The 22,403-nt window shown below is 40.5% G+C and overlaps 1 protein-coding gene across 7 annotated transcripts in view; it reads right to left on the reverse strand.

The window, feature by feature from the left end:
* Positions 1 to 22,403, reverse strand: part of MYO16 (myosin XVI) — a 499,683-nt gene that overhangs the window by 320,394 nt on the left and 156,886 nt on the right. For all 7 annotated transcript variants that reach the window (XM_070471419.1, XM_070471420.1, XM_070471417.1 and 4 more), the window contains one exon: positions 15,916 to 16,059. In XM_070471419.1, coding sequence (XP_070327520.1) covers positions 15,916 to 16,059 — 144 coding nt within the window. The remainder of the gene's footprint in view (positions 1 to 15,915; positions 16,060 to 22,403) is intronic.

Here is a 22,403-nt window from a genome sequence, read left to right on the forward strand (position 1 = left end):
GGTTCCAACCAGGGTTTAGAGGAGCTGAAGCCCCGTCTTCCAGACTGAAGATGAAAACTTAAGGTGTAGCAATCTAAACAGCTATTTAACTCGAAACACATATAAAAGTCAGAGGAACCATCTAAGAGTTAGAAGTGATTATATCTGGGGAGAAAAATCTGAAGGGGAGAGCTAACGAGGAGGGAGAAGGGCTGAGCCTTGCAGGGCTTCCAATAAGCCTCGGAAAACTCTCCGGCTTTTGAAAATATGGGTATGCATGACAGTTAAAAATCTAAAATAAAAAAGAATGCATGCTAAGTCACTTTAGTCATATCCGACTCTTTGTGACCCTATGGACTGTAGCCCGCCAGGCTCCTCTGTCCACGGGATTCTCCAGGCAAGAACACTGGAAGGGAGCTGCCGTGACCTGCAGGCCGTGTCCCAGTGCAGGGATCCAACCTGTGTCCTCTACACCCCTGCATTGCAGGCGGATTCTTTACTGCCTAGCCTTGGTGGAAGCACACACAGAAAAGAATGGCATGTATAAACATGTGGCATGAGACATATATCGCCCTAACCATAAAATGATTTAATAACAGTATTGTAAAAATAGAAAATGGTAAAAAACATCAAAAAGAGGATAACACCTAGTTAAGGACATTTTATGATGTCACTGCATATCACTGAAAACCATGATGCAGAACAAACTTTTAAGGCCTGGAGAAATACAGAAAAAAGTGTATAAAAAAGTAAGCCACCAAGATGTATATATAATACTAGATAAATTCTGTGTGAATTTTACATGTGTGGGGAAGAGAGAGAGGAGAATGAGATTGATTTAAAAACACATCAAAATATATTCAGTGGGGACATCCCTGGTGGTCCAGTGGCTAAGACGCCCTGCTCCTGCTGCAGGGGACACGGGTTCAACTCCTGGTTGGGGAACTAAGATCCCGCATGTGGCACAGTGCAGCCAAAAAATAGAAAAAGGAATTTAAATAAGTTAGTATTAAATTAAAAGAACAAAAGCAAGAAGTTAAATATATATATATATATATATATATATATATATATCCAATGACTATGTGAAGGAATTATGAATGATATTAATTTTCTATACATTTATGGGTATCTTTCCATTTTCTACAATAAACACGTGTGATCTTTATATTGAGAAAACTATCTTTGAAACTGAACAATGAATGAAACCATAAGACAAGATGAAAACACACGACCATTCTCTTGGGTCCCTGGAAAGTTTTAAATCCACTGAATTCCAAGGTGAGGAGTAAAACTGGAGACAAGTCAGCGGTGATCTGGTGATCTGGCTCCAGTAACATTTGAATTAGTCAATGCCCAGAGTATAGTTGAAGGTCAACCATCCAGTTAAAAGATACAGTTTTGTAAGCAAGCCTATTGAATATGAATTTCTGAGAAGAAAAGGTAAGAAGGGAAATCACGGGTTCGAGGGTTCATAAAGATCCCCCACACGGTTACGGTCAAGTTCAACATCATTTGAAGTATTGTGTACATGTTACGTTTCCTATGAAGCCACTTATTTCTTCCCATAGCCTGCTTTTCTGGAAGCACACAAATTTCAATAAATGTTTGTTAACTTAGACCTTACACGAAAGAGCCAGGACCTTCCCAGTTCATTCATCATTCATTCACACAATTATTCTCCAATACCAGTCTGATGTTTATTCTGCTTTTAAGAAAAAGCCTATTTGACTAATCGGAACATGTCTTCTCTGTTCTGAGAAAATACAGGCTTTTCTGGGTCTATGTACCAACAAGCTGAGAATACAGGCTGTGAATATTCTCTGTCCCTCTAACATGCTGTGTTGTTGGTCTTCACGTGGGTTCATCTCCAGTGCCTTATGATGTCAGTACCTCTATCTCCTTTTCCTTCGGTAGTGCGGAAAATTCTATTACAGTTTTCATGTTCCATGTTGTAATATTTAGGTACGTACACAAGGGAGACCACGTAAAGTTTAACGTGTTTTCACATTTGATGTAGGGATTCAGGCTGCAATTTTCGTAGAGGTTTGCTTTTTCCATGTTTCAATGACTAGCTTTTCGTGTACAGTAAGTCCCCAGGTACGAATGAGTTTCATTCTGAGAGCATGTTTCTAAGTCCAGTTTGTTCCTGAGTCCAGTGAAGTTAGCCAAGGCACTAACACAGTTAATTGGCGTGAATACTATACGGTAATAGGTTTGTAATTCTTTTCACACAAATAATACAGAAGAAATAAACACACAAGAATAAAGAAAACATTTTAAGTCTTCCAGTCCAGCAGAGTAAGCCAGTACCACTGCTGGCATCCAGGGGCTGGCATCGAGTGAGCGGGAGAAAAGAGTTACAGGCTGGAGGAGGGAGAGGAGGTGGGAGATGGTAGAGCTGAACCACCTGCAACGATGGGAGACGCAGGGCAAGCTGCAGTTCCACTCAGGCCTGACGTTGATGGAATGCACGTTCGCAACCTTGAAAGTTCACAACTTGAAGGTTCCTATGTAGCAGATGTGTTGCAATTAGTACAGTCCTCCCGTCACCACAAGGAAACTCTCAAGGCATTTTTCCTCTTGACTTTCATGACAATACAAGCTTCTGATTCTCCCTGTAAATCTGGCTCGCCTATCTCAGTCTTCTCGGTAGCATCCTGTTTCTCTCAGAATCTTCTAATTAGTTTACTTTGGCCCCCTTTGCCGTGTTCTTCCTCAGCCTTCACATTTTCTCGGGTTGATCTCATTTAGTCGAGGGCTTCTGGTACCCTGTGTATGCAAATAAGACTCCTCTCTCTCTGCCGAGTTCCAGAACTCACTGCATCCTAGACTTGCCTAGGTGGGTGTCTTCGTGTCTTCTACTGATCCTGACCTTCAAATATTCAAAACAGCTCACAGTCCTTCTCATGGAAAAAGATTTCTTCGCTGCTGTTTGCTTTCTTTGTACATTGCAACCTCTCTCCCAATTTCCAGAATCAGAAAGCTTCAGTTCACTCTAAAATCCCCTGCCCTTCTTTAATGCCTACACGTCAAAGGTCAATATTACTATTGGCTTTAATGCAAAATGTATCATCAGTATTTCCTTCATTCCCATGGTTACCACTCTCAACTCACAATCACCGGGTTTTAGGAAATGTCCTCCCAAAGGCAGGGTCTCCAGGGAGATGTCCCTGGGATTTTACTCCACTGTTTCCCAGGCCTCGTAGACCAGGTCAGACTCTCTGCTCTCGAGCTCGCAGAGCACCCTTCACTAGCTCCTCACAGGCCTCACTGAAAGCTAAGACTGGATGCATGGTGTGCACAAAAACGCACTACAGAAACAGGACTTCCCACCTGATGCAGCGGTAAAGAACCTTCCCGCCAAGCAGGAGACACAGGTTCTAGTCCTGGGTCGGGAAGGTCCCCTGGATAAGGAAATGACAACCCACCTCAGGACTCTTGCCTGGAAAATCCCCATGGACAGAGGAGCCTGGTGGGCTACAGTCCGTGCGGTCACAAAGAGTCAGGCATGACTGACTGACTTCACTTATAATCTTTAAAGTCTTAACCCAATGTTTTAAATAATATTCTTCAAAGTATTACAGAAAGGAGCACTGCCACTTGTGTCTAAAAAATGGCTCCCAAACTAAATTTTCTTTTGCATTTTAACGCCTAGGAAGTCAAATTGGATTAAATTCAAATATATTTCATAGTCTTATTGCACTTTTCCACATCATTTCTTTCATGGACATTCTTGGGCATATAGATTGCTACAGTCTTCCTGCGTCGTCACTGATTAATGATTTAACAAACAGTATGCAGTAACATGCCTACCAAACAAGCATCAAGAGTACAGGATAGTAACAAAGCAAGGGTATAAAGTGTGCACTTTATGAAACAGTCATCCCCACCGCATCTACATTAACGTTTTAACACAGAATTCTGAAAGTCTGTTAACATGTTTGTAAATTACACAGTTCTCAAAGTAAAAGTCTTCGGAGGGTTTAAATATTACTTTTTTTTAATAGACTACAATCATTAAGAGAGAATTTGTCAAAGAGTGATTTTCATTTGACAAGTGCTGGCTGGGATTTCTAAATTACATTATTTTAAAAAACATGGATCTCATAATATCTTCACTGAACGTGATAAAGTACCTAAAGTGTAAACGACCTAACATCATATTTCTATTAATATTAAAATACCAAATCTTACTACAGTAATTGATAAAATATTGAAAAAGAAATAAGGGTGTCAAGAATAATGACTGGAGATAGAGTACTGCTCTGGATCTGATATCTATGTGTTTCCCCAAAATAAGTGAGCAGTTCACACTACAATGGTATAATAAAGTACTTTTCAAATGTGGTGTAAATATTCAGTGTTTCTTTAAATTTATTAGCAAACACTACAGACTCGGCTCCCTGGGATGAGTTCTGAACCGAATGAAAAATTACTGGTAACTGTCACCCACAGCGGACAGGGAGGGAGCAGCCGGGCCATCCTCCTGCAGCTGGCGTATGAAACAGCGAGCTCTGGTGACTGAAGTCCAGAGGCCAGTATTCCTGCTCTTGCTCAGGCACAGAGCAAGATCCTCTTCTCAGATGAAGGGATGGTATGGAAATCAGCCTCAAAACTGAGCAGTCCTGAATAACACACGCAAGTGTGTTACATACCAGCCACTGGTACTGAACCAAAACACACACAGACAAGCTCTATCCAGAGGACACACGGTTAGACAAATGTGCCTGGGACACTGGTCCGCAGCCTCCAGGGTACAGAACTGAGAAAAAGTACAAGGTCAAGAAAGTCAAGGCGCCAAATTACAGGATTCAGGACGTGGCATTTCCCTTCCGTTAAAGGTCTGGATGTGATCTGAGGGTTCAGTACACGAGTAAGTAGCACTAAGTTAAATACTGAAATAACCATCTTTCCTTAGAAAGTTCTTAAGATATTCTCTTTACCTTTTTCTTTACACTACACCATGAAGGGATGACAGCACAATTCTGCCAGGACAAACTGACTTCTACAAAAAATCCTTGCTGATGCTTCCATTGCTGATAATTTACAACATAAACACAACGACTATCCAAGAAGCTGACGTGACGTCTGTGATGTCTGTAACACGAACACACAGGTAGAATCAGCTGTGTAAGATCTGACAGCTCTCAAAACACAGTGCCGGTTTACTGAATATATTTTGTAGTGACCATTCCGGTCATTCAATGTAAGAGGAGTGCAAGTGGATGGAGACCCTGATTCTCTTCCACCTAATTACCATTTTATAGGTTCATTCTGATGGCCCAAAGGGGGCTTATTTTTAGAAATGTAACTTAAGGGTGTAGGCAGGCTACAGTAGCAGACTTAGGCATTCCAATAGGTTCTATATTATCTTAGATTTTAAAAAGCTAATGAATTTGCAGGATCCTGCTTTTACTTAACACCTATTTCAAAATCCATTTTGCTTCCTTAACTGTAAATGAGTTAAGGCTATTACAAAGTGTAGATTCCTTGTAGAAGCCTAGTAACATTTCTGGATAATGGGTAACTCAATAAAAGCCATTCCTGAAAAGAAGTAACTCCAAAGAGAAAAACTACATTTAACTAATGCAAAAACATATAACATTCCAAAACAGCAGGATTATGCTTTATTATTGTTAAGCCTCTTTTATTACGCATTTATTATACAATACTGGTATAAGGTTCCATTGCTTATATCCTTTATATCAACCTTTTTGATGTACTTAATTATTTGATGCAATTTAATGTTTGACATATTTAATAATCCATGTACTTATTTTAGAACCAAACATTAAATATTTTAATACTTGCTTGACAAAATTATTTTCCTCTACAAATTGATGTATTTTTTCAAATAAAATGGAAATTTCAACCTGATATCAAGCTCTAATTGGCTGGATTCACCTGTGGCCCAGATTTCGAGGTTGATATATTTTCCAAGCAACTTCAGTTCTCTGATGGGTCCAAAGAAAATATACTGATTTTCAATTCATTCAGCCCTTTTCTTCTCTCAAGCACAGGAATGACAAATTCCTAGCATATCTGAGTTGAAAACAGAAATCATCTATATGTGTTTTTTTACTAATGACACTTTGCTTGTTTTCTGAATTTACTTTTATGGTCTTAATCACTGTTTAAAATGAGCAAGTATTTTCACTATAAGTAAGATGCTTATACCATCAACTCTACTGTTGAGAAAGTCGAGGTAGCAATAGATTTAGAAAAACACAACTTAAGAACAACCAAAAAATTCAGACTGATAGAAACAGAAAATAGAATGGTGGTTCCCAAGGGCTGGACGGTGGACGGGATGGGAGATGCTAATGAAATGGCAGGAGCCTTTAGTTCTCGGATGAATAAGCCCTAGGAGTAAGTGCATGTTATAGCGACTACAGTTCATAATATATATTGCACACTTGAATTTTGCTAAGAGAAGAGATTTTAAACATTCTCACTCCAAAAAAAAATTAATGCTAACTATGTGAGATGAAAGTGAAAGATGGTTAGTCGTGTCTGACTCTGTGACCCCGTGGACTACAAGGAATTCTCCATGGAATTCTCCAGGCCAGAATACTGGAGTGGGTAGCCTTTCCCTCCTCCAGGGGATCTTCACAACCCAGAGATCAAACCCAGGTCTCCCGCATTGCAGGCAGATTCTTTACCAGCTGAATCACCAGGGAAGCCCAAGAATACTGGAGTGGGTAGCCGATCCCTTCTCCAGGGGATCTTACCAACTCAGGAATTGAACTGGGGTCCCCTGCATTGCAGGCAGATTCTTTGTCAGCTGAGCTAACAGGAAAACCATGTGAGATGATGAATGTGTTCATTTACTTGATTCTTGTAATCATTGTACAAAACAGACTTAAGTTATCATGTTGTAAAATACAAACAGGCTTATTTGTCAATTACACCACCATAAAACCGAAAAAAGAAAAAAATTATTATTAATCAATAGTCACTAACAAGGCTTATACCCAGAGTAGCTGTATTCGAATTTGTACTCAGCGCAAAGAATACAAACTTAAGTAAAAAATATTGAATATTTGCCCCATTTCCTTGCTTGACAAACTTGCTTTTAAACCTAGTGAAATATAAGTTGGATAAACCATGGAATGTGTCCACTGATCCCATCACAGAGATGTCAAAGCAGTCTTATCAAAGGGCCATTTGAGGGGCTTGAGTGGAGAGAAATCACGTCGCCTAGATGGGGTGGTGAGGGTCATAAATTAGGGTCAGCAAAAGTACACTGTCCTTCAGAGAAGTTTGACTATAAACATGAGAAGGATAACAGGGTGACTATCCAAGGAAAGAAGTTTGATCAATTCTGTATGCTTTTGTTTTTCTGATTTATTTTTAAACTAATGGAAAGTACTGGAACATCAGTCAGTCAGTTCAGTCACTCAGTCATATCTGACACTTTGGGATCCCATGGACCACAGCATGCCAGGCCTCCCTCTCCATCACCAACCCCTGGAACTTACTCAAACTCAAGTCCCTTGAGTCTGTGCTGCCATCCAACCATCTCATCCTCTGTCATCCCCTTCTTCTCCCACCTTCAATCTTTCAATCTTTCCAGCATCAAGGTCTTTTCCAATGAGTCAATTCTTCACATCAGGTGGCCAAAGTACTGGAGTTTCAGCTTCAGCATCAGTCCTTCCAATGAACACCCAGGACTGGTCTCCTTTAGGATGGACTGGTTGGATCTCCTTGCAGTCCAAGGGACTCTCAAGCGTCTTCTCCAACACCACAGTTCAAAAGCATCAATTCTTCAGCGCTCCGCTTTCTTCACAGTCCAACTCTCACACCCATACATGACCACTGGAAAAACCATAGCCTTGACTAGATGGACCTTTGTTGGCAAAGTAATGTCTCTGCTTTTTAATATGCTGTTTAGGTTGGTCATAGCTTTCCTACCAAGGAGCAAGCATCTTTTAATTTCATGGCTTCAGTCACCAACTGCAGTGATTTTGGAGCCCCCAAAAATAAAGTCAGCCACTGTTTCCATTGTTTCTAAATCTATTTGCCATGAAATGATGGGACTGGATGCCATGATCTTAACTTTTCTGAATGTTGAGTTTTAAACCAATTTTTTCACTCTCCTCTTTCACTTTCATCAAGAAGCTCTTTAGTTCTTCGCTTTCTGCCATAAGGGTGGTGTCATCTGCATATCTGAGGTTAATGGTATTTCTCCCAGAAATCTTGATTCCAGCTTGTGCTTCATCCAGCCCAGTGTTCGAATGATGCACTCTGCATATATGTTAAATAAGCAAGATGACAATATATAGCCTTGACGCACTCCTTTCCCAATTTAGAACGAGTCTGTTGTTCAGTGTCCAGTTCTAACTGTGGCTTCCTGACCTGCATACAGATTTCTCAGGAGTCAAGTCAGGTGGTCTGGTATTCCCATCACTTTAAGAATTTTCCACAGTTTGTTGTGATCCACACAGTCAAAGGCTTTGGTGTATCAATAAAGCAGAGTAGATGTTTTTCTGTAACTCTTTTGCTTTCTCGATGATCGAACAGATGTTGGCAATTTGATCTCTGGTTCCTCTCCCTTTTCTAAAACCAGCTTGGACATCTGAAAGTTCACGGTTCACATAGTGTTGAAGCCTGGCTTGGAGAATTTTGAGCATTACTTTGTTAGTGTGTGAGATGACTGCAACTGTGTGGTAGTTTGAGTATTCTTTGGCATTGCTTTTCTTTGGGATTGGAATTAAAACAGACCTTTTCCAGTCCTGTGGCCACTGCTGAGTTTTCCAAATTTGCTGGCATATTGAGTGCAGCACTTTCACAGCATCATCTTTCAGGATGTGAAATAGCTCAACAGGAATCCCATCACCTCCACTAGCTTTGTTTGTAGTGATGCTTCCTAAGGCCCACTTGACTTTGCATTCCAGGATGTCTGGCTCTAGGTGAGTGATCACACCATCATGGTTATCTGGGTAATGAAGATCTTTTTTGTATAGTAGTTCTATGTATTCTTGCCACCTCTTCTTAATACCTTCTGCTTCTGTTAGGTCCATAACCATATCTGTACTTTATTGTGCCCATCTTTGCATGAAATATTCCCATGGTGGAGAGTTCTGACAAAATGTGGTCCACTGGAGAAGGGAATGGCAAACCACTTCAGTATTCTTGCCTTGAGAACCCCATGAAGAGTATGAAAAGGCAAAAAAGATAGGACACTGAGAAATGAATTCTCCAGGTCGGTAGATGCCCAATATTCTACTGGAGATCAGTGGAGAAACAACTTCAGAAAAAATGAAGAGATGGAGCCAAAGCAAAAGCAACACCCAGCTGTGGATGTGACTGGTGATGAAAGTAAAGTCCGATGCTGTAAAGAGCAATATTGCATAGGAACCTAAATGTTAGGTCCATGAATTAAATGTGAGGTCCATGAATCAAGGTAAATTGGAAGTGGTAAAACAGGAGATGGCAAGAGTGAACATTGACATTCTAGGAATCAGTGAACTAAAATGGACTGGAATGGGTGAATTTAACTTAGATGACCATTATGTCTACTACTGTGGGCAAGAATCCCTTAGAAGAAATGGAGTAGCCATCATAGTCAACAAAAGAGTTTGAAATGCAGCACTTGGATGCAATCTCAAAAAAGACAGAATGATCTCTGTTCATTTCCAAGGCAAACTGTTCAATATCACATTAATCCAAGTCTATGCCCCAACCAGTAATGCTGAAGAAGCTGAAATTGAATGATTCTGTGAAGACCTACAAGACCTTCTACTACTAACACCCAAAAAAGATGTCCTTTTCATTATAGGGGACTGGAATGCAAATGTAGGAAGTCAAGAGACACCTGGAGTAATAGGCAAATTTGGCCTTGGAGTACGGATTGAAGCAGGGCAAAGGCTAATAGAGTTTTGCCAAGAGAATGCACTCATAGTAAATACCCTCTCCCAACAACACAAAAGAAGACTCTACACATGGACGTCACCAGATGGTCGACATCGAAATCAGATTGATTATATTCTTTGCAGCCAAAGATGAAGAAGCTCTATACAGTCAAAAAAACAAGACCGGGAGCTGAGTGGCTCAGATCATGAACTCCTTATTGCCAAAATCAGACTTAAATTGAAGAAAGTGGGGAAAACCACCAGACCATTTAGGTATGACCTAAATCAAATCCCTTACGATCATACAGTGGAAGTGACAAATAGCTTCAAGGGACTAGATCTGACAGATTGCCTGAAGAACGATGGATGGAGGTTTGTGACATTGTACAGGAGGCAGTAATCAAGACGATCCCCAAGAAAAAGAAATGCAAAAAGGCAACATGGTTGTCTGAGGAGGCCTTAAAAATAGCTGTGAAAAGAAGAGAAGCAAAAAGCAAAGGAGAAAAGGAAAGACATACCCATCTGAATGCAGAGTTCCAAAGAATAGCAAGGAGAGATAAGAAAGGCTTCCTCAGTGATCAATGCAAAAAAATAGAGGAAAACAACAGAGTGGGAAAGACTATAGATCTCTTCAAGAAAATTAGAGATACCAAGGGAACATTTCATGCAAAGATGGGCACAATAAAGGACAGAAATGGTATGGACTGGAACATAATCATGAATTAAGTTAAAGCAAAAGGATACAAGAATGACTATGGTCCATGGCTGATTCATGTCAATGTATGGCAAAAAGCACTACAATATTGTAATTAGCCTTCAACTAATAAAAATAAATGGAAAAAAAAAAGAATGACTATGGAAATGAAAGCTCCATAAATGATGATGGAGAAATCTTTGGAGAAGGAGCAACTCATAGACTCTGAAGAAGATGTGGAAGGAATTAGCTTATAAAAGTGAACAAACACCTCTCTAAGGGTGTAAGGAAGCCAGAGAATATTTAGGAAAAAATCAATACAGTTTTTAGTAAGAAGTTGAAGGTACTGAAGCCTAAAAACTTCAATTTTCTCTGAAAAGCTGAAGGCAAGACCAACCTCTGGAAAAAAAATAACTCTGGCGTGTGTGTCGTTATTTACATAAAGAGTTGAGTGATACCCATTATGTTCTGCCCAGTTCCTACTGGAAACCACAGCGTATCTTGAACTGTTGAGCTTTAGCTCATTTTCTAGGGAGAAAAAAAATGTCATGAAATGGCAGGATACCCTATTTCCTAATATTTAATAGATCAAAGTGATGGAAAGGGTAATTTATAGTTAAATATAGAAAACTGTGTACTAGGATTTAACCTGGAAATAGTCTAGGTAATGAATGAGTGAAGTCTTGGAATGATTTAATTTTGACCCATCAACTTGGCCAGGCTCCCCAGGCGGTGCCGTGGTGAAGAATCCTCCTGCCAGCGCAGGAGACGCAAGAGACAGACGTTTAATCCCTGAGTCAGGAAGATCTCTGTAGGAGAAAAGGGCAATCCACTCTAGTATTCTTGCCTAGAAAATTCCATGGGCAGAGGAGCCTGGCGGGCTACAGTCCACCGGTCGCGACCGAGCGCAGCAGGACGTCGGCTTTGGCCACCTAACAGAGAGCAAGCAGTATGTTTTTTGAAACATCATTTGCTATTTCAGTGATAGCAGAACTGCTAGGTCCCAGTAGTTGCCTGCAGCACCCATTAAAATGATCTAGTCCTGCTCTGCCCATTGAACACAGTGTGTGACACACGACATCCAACAGGCAGAGACATCACTCACATGAGACGTTCCAACACCAAAGGCCAGAGATGGAGAAAACATACAGGGCAATTGCTGGCGACCATTCCTGTTACTGGAGTGACACAATGATAGTATACCCATCCTGAAACACTACTGTTCCATTATTACTGAAACAAGTACAGTACCAGTCTCACTCACTAAATGACTATCCATGTGCTAGGATCTCCCATACTTCATGATTTCAGGGAGTGAAAATATATTGCAAGATATCCTGGGAAAATTTAACAGTAAGGATTCAGCAATTCACCATTCCCTGTCATCCCTTGAAAAATAAAACTATTAAATAACACTTTATCCTTCAGTTATCTATTAGTCATTTCTTGACATTATGTATAATAGACACCCTTTAGAGTAAGGTTTACTATTAAACAGATCCAAGACAAGTGAGGCATCAAACTTTTCCTCCCCAAGATGAAAAATCTGAGATGATTATTCAGGAGCATAGTAATCATGTTCCCCCAATAGAAGCATCTTATACAGTGGTTAACTCAAATTAGTTTCCACTTAAAATGATTAACTCTGCTATAAAAAATAATTTGTTTCTTACGGTTCAAAATGTAATGGGCTGCTAAAATGTGAAGACTGGTCACAGTTTTAGGATTGCTAATAGGACACAGCAGCTTAGCAACTGTGGCCACAATAAAAAATTAAACGTGAAAATTCAGATCTCGCATGCCTCAGATAAATGCAACCCTGTAATCCAAAGTCATATCAGCAAAGACGTGAACACTGAGCAATGCTATTAAGACACCACGCTATGAAATAGCATAGAAAAGTCTATTATTCCTCTCTCTGCAGGCAAGAGATAGAGCAGATTCTGATGTTTACAAGTATACATTCAAGGCATAGATGCACTAATAAAACATGCCATAAATCAGATATGTATGAAATATAATTTTATATACATATATATATGATCAGGTTGAAATAAATATGAAGTCAAGATTTTCAAGAGATGGTTTGAGTTAACCACTTTTCAGCCTTTACAATTTACTCCTGGCTAACAGAGAAGTTTCTTAAAGTCTGGGAAACAGCAAATCACTGTGGAATCATTTTAAAAGAAGGCATTTAATGTGCTGATGATTCTAGCAGCAAGTGGGAGAAAATGCCACAGAATAGGGGAATACAATAAAAGTGCCCCAAAAGGAGTGTCGAGAAATCCTTCTCATCAAAATGAAGCTATCACTGAGTCTGACAATGACATGAAGGGGTGTCCGCAGTCAAGACAGTTTAGTACTTCTTCAGACCGTCATTCTTCTTCTGAGCAAGAATTTGAGAAATGGCACTGGTGCCAGAGCTTCTTGATTTTCCTTGGAAGATACTGTTTAGCCTCAACAGGAACAAGGTTCACATGTATTTCCTCCGATATGCAAAAAGTCACAGGGAAGACCTAACTAATTTGCCACTACATGTCAAACTTGTTTCTATAACTCTTGTGTACCTTCTATATTGACACCAAAGGTACCAGCTCTTGCTCTGGTTATAATCATGCCTCATCACTGCCTTCAGGGTGGCCGGGGTGATTTTCTACTCCTGGTCCATCAGTGATAATTCTGACAGCCATGCTGCTCAAGACACAGTCTCCATATGCTGAAGGTGAGTCTTCTGCATGTGGTTACAGTTGCTGCACCTTCAAATCACAACCCTGTGACTACTGAGCCCTTCTCCTGCTGTCCCTAAAAGTTTAAATTGTAAGCATCATATGAGATGCCTAGACCAGAACTAAGTGCATATAAAGAACTTGATCCTCTTATCCTGTTCCATCAGAAGTAAGAAATAGATATTCCAGAATGAAGGCAGGAAGGAAATCCTGGCAGGCAGTGAAATAAGGGCTGACAAGCTCTCTGAACTCAAGAAAGTCTTCATCCAGCAGTATACATTGAGGAAATGAGAGAAGGATTTTAAGAATTCAAGTGCAGTCACATGAATATTGGTTTCTCAGAATAACCATAGGCATTTTGCATGAATGAAACAGAAATAGAAAGCCTATTCTGGCAAAGGTTTGGCGTAACTAATCACAATCAGAGAAAATAAATGGAGACAGGGCTTGAAAAAGTGACTGAATCTCTCCACTAATGTTCAGAAAAAAAATAAATTGAAACATAGGAAAACCACAAATGCTATGAATCTAACTTTCTATCTTATTCTTACAAAATTAAAGTTCAACGTCACCCAAGTCATCCAGTGGTTGAACTTTCAAAAAAAAAAAAAAATATATATATATATATTAGAAGGTCCCCGGCAGTCTAGTGGTTGGGACTCCATGCTCCCAGTGCAGAGGGCATGAGTTCCATCCTTGATCTGGGAAGCAAGATGCCATATGCCTCGCATCCAAAACAAACAAATAAGCATGGGAAAGTGGGGAATAAATGATTTCTAAAAAGTGAGGCTGCTCTTCTATGAGTTCAGAGAATTCTAAACAGTTCACAGTTGATGATTTCATAATGTCACTTGAAAGATTATATAGTTCCCTTCGGAGATGAGTTTTAAATTTTCCTGTAATAATAAGCAACTAAGCAAACCCCACAGTCTTCATGCTGACTTGCCAGTGCAGTTCCTCTTATACTCAGTTTCTGTAAAATGAAGGCTTGTTCTTATCAGTGAGTTAAGTGTGCTTTCCTGCAGAGTCCTAGCCCTCCAAATGATTGTTTCAAGCTAAATAGTCCTTATTTCCTTTATCTTTTTTTATTCATTTATTATAGCCGCCACATTCCAGGATTTGAAAGGAACACATTTCCAGTGACATACACTTCTACTATAAAAACAAAAAAATATATATATAAATTCTTGAGGGACAAATTAGACAAAACTAGGCCAAATTAAACCTCTTACAAGATTAAGGACGTCTCCATTCACAGTCTTCATCCTAAAATGCTTCTGCTTCTGATCTTAAAAAGGGAGAAGAAAGCAGTGTGGCAGGATTGTGTTTTCTAAAAGGATATGTGGCAGGATTGTGTTTTCTAAAAGGATGTGTTCAAGTCCTAACCCTAAAATCTGTGACAGATCTTATATGGAAATAAGGTCTTTGCAGATCAAGGTGAGATGAGGCTGTATCGCATTAAGGTAGACACTAAACATCATGACTCATGTCTTTATAAAGGGGTATTTGGATGTAGACCCATAGGAACGAAGGTCCTGTGAAAATGGAGCCAGAGTTTAGAGGGGGGCATCTATAAACAAGGAACACCAAGGATTGCAAGGGGTCTCTAGGAGTTAGGGGAACCCACGGAAGAATTCTTCCCTAGAGCTCACAGAGGCAGTGCTTACAGCGTTGCCAACATTGATGTTAGACTTCTGGTCTCCAAAATGCAGGACAATACGGTTCTTTTATATTTAGTCATCAGGCGTGCGGCAATTGGTTAATGCAGGCACCAAAACCCACAGGAAAAAGGATCAACTTTGGACAACGATCTTGGGTTCAAATCTACACCGTGTTTTCTGGACTATGGCAACTTGCTTAGTATGTTGAGTAAGTACCAATTTGCCTGCATGTGAAATCTTGAGGGCTTCTGTAAAAAGCCAGGTATATAATAGAAAATCACTAAGGAATTATATGATTTTTATCAATAAAGCGAAAAAGCAAAATCATTCATTCTTACTCTTATATTCAATCCTGCATAATTTCTTAAAATCTCTGTTAGAGATAAACCAATCAGAAAGGATTCCAATTCTAAAATAATTACAGTATGTGTAAGGATCCATGTCTATGTCTGAGCTGTAACTGAAGACAATGACAGCTAAATAATTCCAGTGATGTTTATACTTAAAGTTTTCACTTTCCTGTAAACACAAATGTTGTAGACACCTTTCTGCTAGATTTTAACAAGAGGAGAAGATTCAATATAAGCCATATATCCTTACTATCATATGCCCAGTTTGGCTGAATATTAGGAAAATGAATTGAAAGAGAAGACAATAATCATCAAACTATTTTAGTTAGCTCTGACTTGTGAGGTGTCAAGGCATACAATTTCCAAGAAAAAGGTGAAAGGAGTTCAGTTTGGTATGATATCTACACAAATTGTTTTACTAACTATACAGTGATCCACAACCTCAGTCTCTGAATTATCTTGTAATTCCAGGCCAATAAGTGCTGACATAAACACACATATTTTTTCTCAACTGAAGTATCACATACTGTGAAAGAGTATTAGTTAAGTATGTAGACTTTTCTATGTCTGGCTACTTAGTTAAGTATCTAGACTTCTCTATGCCATCAAATCTCTTCAAATGGTAATAAACCGAATCACTTTACTTACTAATAGAAGCAGCAGGACAACGTCAGGGTTGTCACATGCACAGGCAACGTGCATTGGCGTCCAAAAGTCTTCATCCTGGTGGTTGACATTGGCCCCTCTGTCAATCAGGATCTCTGCGATGAAGACATTATCATACCGAGCACACTAAAAAAATAAATAAAAGAAAGAGAGAAAAGAAAATATACTATTGCAATAAACCATGATAGTCTTATTCTTATTCCAAATTTCTTTTCTACATACAGAAAACTTTAGTGCCAATTATGGAAGGTGGGAGGTGGAGCTCAATTGGCGAGGAATTTGCTACTCTTCTGTACTAACTTTCAAGGAAAGAAGCTTATGTAAGAAAAGAAAACTGAATCCAGGGACAGTGGATATTATATTAGATATAATATTCTAGATATTATAGAAGACAAAATTAGTGACTTAAGCGCAATAAAAACTATATGATATAAAACAGGGAGAAAAATGACTAAATAAATGAATGGAGTATCAGCGAGTTGTAGGAAAACTTCAAACTGATTGACTGATAACCCATGTGATTGACAACACTGGAAATGGGGACTACAGGATAAATTCCTGGTTCTGTCATTATTTAATTACCTTTAAAATGAACAGTTAGAAGACAGCCTAATTTTTAAGCTTCCCTGGTGGCTTAGCAGTAAAGAATCCACCTGACAATGCAGGAGATGCAGGTTCGATCCCTGGGTTAGGAAGATGCCCTGGAGAAAGAAATGGCAACCCACTCCAGTATTCTTACTTGGGAGATCCCATGAACCAGAGGAGCCTGGTGGGCTACAGTCGCTGGGATCACAAACAGTTGGACAAGATTGAGCGACTGAGCAGAGCAGGAAAGTGATTAAAACACTTGGAATTTAAGCTTCTAATAAAAACACGGTATTTTTGCGTTCATTTCTTTTACTGTATGAAACATACATGCTTTAATGTTCAAGTAACATGTAAACAGAAAGAGTTCAAAAGAAAAAGGAGATTCTGCCTCCTCTCCCATTTGGGTCACTGATAACAATTCCTTATCTAGGCTTCAAGATTTTCTCTGCTGTTGAAAAAGATTCTCCCCCTCCCCCACCTATCTGTCTCGAGTCTAGAAAATGTACTATTCTCTAACCTGTGTTTGACACTTACCGATATGTCCTGAGCATATTTGCGAATCCGTTGCAGCTTGTCTTCATTATGCTTATGTGTGCCCTCAGCCGCTCACTCGTGTCTGACTCTTTGCAGTTCCATGGACTGTAGCCCACCACGCTCCTCTGTCCATGGGAACTGCAGTGAGTTGCCGTGTCCTTCTCCAGGGGAGCTTCCCAACCCAGCGATCGAACCCAAGTTTCTTGTGTCTCCTGCATCAGCAGGCGAATTCTTTACCACTGAGCCCCTCGAAATCCACTGCTATGGTCTTCTGTTGTCATAGCACGGAATCAAAAGAATGCTCATTTCATACTCCAGTCAAGAGTGTTTCCTTAGAACCAAGAGCTCCTTCTCAACAGTTTATGCATTAAAGGTCTTAACTTATTAATAAAACTCCAGACAGCATTTCAGCAAAGCCCTTTGTGACTCTTGTTTCTCCAGACAGAGCAACTTCCAAAGAGTTAAGTCTGAATTTTTTCTATACTGCCCTCAATAGACTAAATCCCTGGAGTGCAGAAGATTGTTATTTGTTTTCATTATTTTCCTTCTGATAGTAGTTGACACCTACCATAGATCTGACTCATGAATTATTGAATATAAATAGGTAAATTCAGACTTACTGAAAACTTATTAAAATATGTTAAAACTAAAGACTGCATATGATGAAAAATATTAAAACCTGTGTATCAATTATCTGGGGCTTCCCCCATGGCTCAGCGGTAAAGAATCTGCCTGAAATGCAGGAGTCCCAGGAGACAGATGTGGGTCCAAACCTGAGCTGGGAAGATACCCTGGAGGAGGACATGGCAACACACTCCAGTATTTTTGCCTGGAGAATCCCTTGGACAGGAGCCTGGCGGGCCACAGTCCATAGCGTCGCAAAGAGTCCGACACGACCAAAGCAACTCAGCCCTCAACATGCATCAATTATCCACCCTTAACACGGATGGAATTATTCTTCTCCAGCTTCAAAGTCACTGGCGTTTCTAGCAGAGGTCTTCCAGAAATCTCACGTAGACTCAGCTACTCAATGAATCAGTGGCGTTAAATAAATGAGGCTGGAAAAGCTTAACAACGTCCACAGCTTTTTCCTGATGCCCTGCACAAGCATGCGATGTCTTTTTCTCAAAGACGTTGATCTAAGAATACATAATGAGAGCTCTGGTGCTGATAAAGCATCAGGACTCATAATGCAGGATACCCAAGAGGGGGGGCGAACACAGAGCTACTCACGCTTGACATTTTCAAGGGCGAAATTGCCTTTTTCAGTACCTAAGGCATTTTGAAACCCTGTAATTTTGTCTCTCTGGCAACCTGCAATTTTGCATTTGTTTTTATTTACTCAGTAACCCCAGGAAAAGGAGGTTCAGTGCTGAGCTCACATTCCTGGAGCCGTCAGGAGGTTTTCTTACATGTATTCCACCTTCAAAGCCTCTTCATCTTAGCCTGACAACCAAAGTCTAACAGTAGAAAGATGCAGAGCATTTGCACTGGATTCAGAGCTAATTGAGTGCTTCCTGTTCACCTCATCACCATTATCTGCTCATTTCTTCTTTCTTCTGACTCTACCATTTCTGAATCTTTTTACTCTGTTCTCTGGGCTGTCTCATTAGGCACAGATCCTTATATTCTTACAGTTCATCCATCCATCCATCCCTTCATCCACCCATTTATCCTTTTAGGATGTACTGAGTACCTACTATGCATCACAAGCTAAGGATACAAAAGTATCTAAGACATCACCGTTTTTGAAAATTCACTCTGGCAGAGAGAAAAGGACGTTCTCCACTCATTACAATCCATTATGACAAGATTTCGAGCAGAAGCAAGGACCATGTGTGATGAGACCTTGGATAAAAGAGTAACTCAGTCTGACCAGGAGGACAGAGGAGGCTTCAGAACTGACCTCTGAAGGTGGCCAAGTGATGTCATCATTTTCCTCTTTCTTATCACCCGCTCATCCCTCATGCAGGTCTGCTGTGATTAGTTTATTTTTCTCTATCTCTGAAAATTCCACTCTAAATAAGACTGCTTGCATCTTAACTTGTAATATCTATCACAGCATCACATTAATTAATTAAGCAATTAAGGGGTTAATGTGCCTCCCCAACAACCTACTGAGTGGCGGGCCTCCCATAAGTGCTGCGAGCCAGCCGACAGTCTGGTAAACAGAACATAATCACCCTGAGCCTAGAATCTGTTTGGTGGCAACTGTGTGATAAGAAATGAGACAAACAACCACATAAAAGTTGAGCTGATTGTGGGCTGGTGGGGGTGGGTTACTATATCCTTTGGGACAAGCCCTGGGAGAAGGTTTTGGTAGGTGATTTTTGGGCAGAGACACAAAGCAAGCAGAGGAGGGAGCCATGTGGATTTCATTTTCCAATGAAAACGCAGCAAGAGCACGGGGACCTGGGGTTGGTGGGCCCATTAAAGGATCGGCTGGGACAGGAGAGGCCCCTGGAGGTGTGGGCATGGACTGTGAACTCATCCTGCGTGGCCGCAGGCAGGACTCGGGGTTTTCCCTGAATGGGAAGGGAAGTCACCGGGACACTTTGACAGAGGAGTGACCCAGCCTGGTTGCTGTGGGGGGAACGGAATGCAAGCTGGACAAAGAGGGGGCCGTGGAAGTGAGTGAGGAAGCTGCAGATCCAGGGAAGAGAGGGCAGTTTAGGGGAAGGGGGTTTATCCAGGTGAAGAGAGACGGCAGCATTCTGGCTGTATTTCAAAGGTCAACAAAGCAACCGCTGCTTTGCTGATGGATAGGATGGAGTTCTATGTGCTCAATGAAGTTGGATACAGTGTATGTATACGGAGAAGTGGTCATCCCCCTCTGCTTCTTTCTCTCCGTCTGTCAAACACACACACAAACACACACGCACAGAGTAAAAATACATTGCATTCTTATCTCTTGCACTACTATTAGGAATGCAAATTGATATAGTCACAATGGAGAAATGGAAGTCCCTTAAAAAGCTAAAAATAGAACTACCATGTGGTCCAACAATCTCATTCTTGGATATATACCCAGAGAAAGCCATAATTCAAAAAGACATATGTATTCCAATGTTCATGGCAGCACTATTCACAATAGCCAAGACATGGAAACAAACTAAATGTCCAATAACAGAGAAATGGATAAAGAAGACGTGGTCCATAAATACAGTGGAATATTACTGAGCCATGAAAAGGAAAAAAATTGGGTCATTTGTAGACATGGATGGGCCTAGAGATTGTCAACAATGAATTGACATGATTTTTTTCAAAGAAAAGGTCTGCCTTCCATTAGGCCAAGTGGAATAATGTATTCTCTGAAAACTTAATCCAGGTATCACTAGGGAACTTACTGTGGAAAGACTACAGTCTTTATAGATAGAAGGTCAGAGTGTAAGCTCTGATACTACCTACCGCTGTGTGAGTTTAACTCTGTCCCTCAGCTGCTTACCTACTGAAGTACATAAGCCTAGGCCCTCCTCCACAGAGCTACTATGAATATCAAAAAAGTCAAATGAGATGAAAGCACATCATAAATAATACAATGCAGGGCATGTATTGATTAATATCTAACATATCAAAGTCACTTTATGGCTTGAAAGTCATTTGATCAACACAATTCATACTTTGAAGTCCTGTTCATCATAGTAAACACTTCGAGAGCATCAGATTGGATAACATCCCCAACTCACAGATGGGAAAAACAAGGCTCTGTGAGCTTAGAAGTCTCCTGAAGCTTAATGGAAAGGGTACATGGACCCCATGTGATCACACAGAGGGGAGAAAAGACTGAACTTACTTCCCTCCTGCTCACCTTCTGAAGGGGGACACAGAGGGAGGGGTCAGTGCCCCCAAGAAAAGAGGGAAGGGCCAGGGTGTTCTCCTTGAGAACACGCAGACTGCTGGACCTCTTGGTAAGGATGCCAGGGATACTGACCAAGAGGAGAATCTTATCTCTAGGAAGTGGTGCGCAGCATGTCCTGAGAACCAAACCTGGGATCCAGAGCTAATGGGCCACATGGCTCCTTAGAAACGTTGTGTAAGCCAGGTAATGACCTGAGGCTAAAACAGAGAGGCTTCACAGCCAAAACACCCTGGATACCTCGCCATCTCCACCGATGCTGGAGCGAGGCGGCTTTCTGAGGATCAAACAGAGACTTCATAGCCAAAACACTCTAGAAATCTCTCTTTCCATCTCAAGAGAAAGGGCTGATATTCTTCAGCTGCGTTCCCCATCTAGATTCCGAGTTACCCGTCTATCCTGCTGTGTGTAGTAGACTGCCTGCCCCAGGGGCCCCCAGGCTCTGGCAGACACACGTTTCTCTTGCTGGCAATGGTTCTCAACCTTGCCCACAATTTAGAATCACCTGGGGAGGGGGGCTCTGCACCACCCCAAAGTTCAATCGACACCCCAGAAAAGTTAAGTCAGAATCTCCAGGCTGGGTGGTCAACAGAAGGTTGATGTTGGCATCTTATGGCTGCAGCTGACTCCCGGAGGCAACCAGGCTCAGATTTAGCCCCAGGTGAGACAGCGTCCGTCTGATCCATGCGTGACCTCCCTTAACATGGTTTGTGCTAAGTGAAGAAATACAGCATTTTTAAAATATTGGTACACAATTATAAATTAGATTTTTGTATTAATCTAGGCCATTTTTTTTTCAAAATCATGTCTTACGCTTGAAATTAGTCCTAAAGATCACTAAACTGAATAATTATTGACATCTCCCTTTACTTAAGTTTTGCCCTTAACTGAACCAGCAAAAATCTCTTGCATGTAAAATGGCTGTATTTATTTGTTTATGTGGTTATTTAATTGTTTATTCACTTAATCATTCCCTGCTTGTTTCCAAAAGAATGTAGTAAAGTTTTATTCACATAGGCCATGAGCAGAGAATTGTAAAAGCTCAATGGGACAAGAAAGAAAGTAAATAAAAGAAAGGATGGCTGCCTAATGCTCTATAATTGATACAATATTATTCTGCTTACTTGTTGAATATGATTCATGTTCAAAAGGATCTTCTTCAATGTAGATACGCAAACTCCATTCACTAATGATTAGCTGGCTCAACGGTAAAGAAGCCATGTCTCCTTATCTCTGACCAACAATACGGTTCTCTAGGCCATATATTTTATCATTTAAAACCGTTCAATTTAGACCTGTATTATATATATATATGCATATATTTCACCTTGGGTTGGGAAGATCCTGGAGAAGGGAAAGGCTACCCACTCCGGTATTCTGGCTCAGAGAAGTCCATGGACTGATAGTCCATGGGGTCGCAAAGAGTCAGACACAACTGAGCAATTTTCACTAACTCACTATTGAGAGAGACAGGGGGAGAGAGAGAGAGAGA

The sequence above is a fragment of the Odocoileus virginianus genome, chromosome 8 (assembly GCF_023699985.2).
Source record: "Odocoileus virginianus isolate 20LAN1187 ecotype Illinois chromosome 8, Ovbor_1.2, whole genome shotgun sequence".
Classification (NCBI taxonomy): domain Eukaryota; kingdom Metazoa; phylum Chordata; class Mammalia; order Artiodactyla; family Cervidae; genus Odocoileus; species Odocoileus virginianus.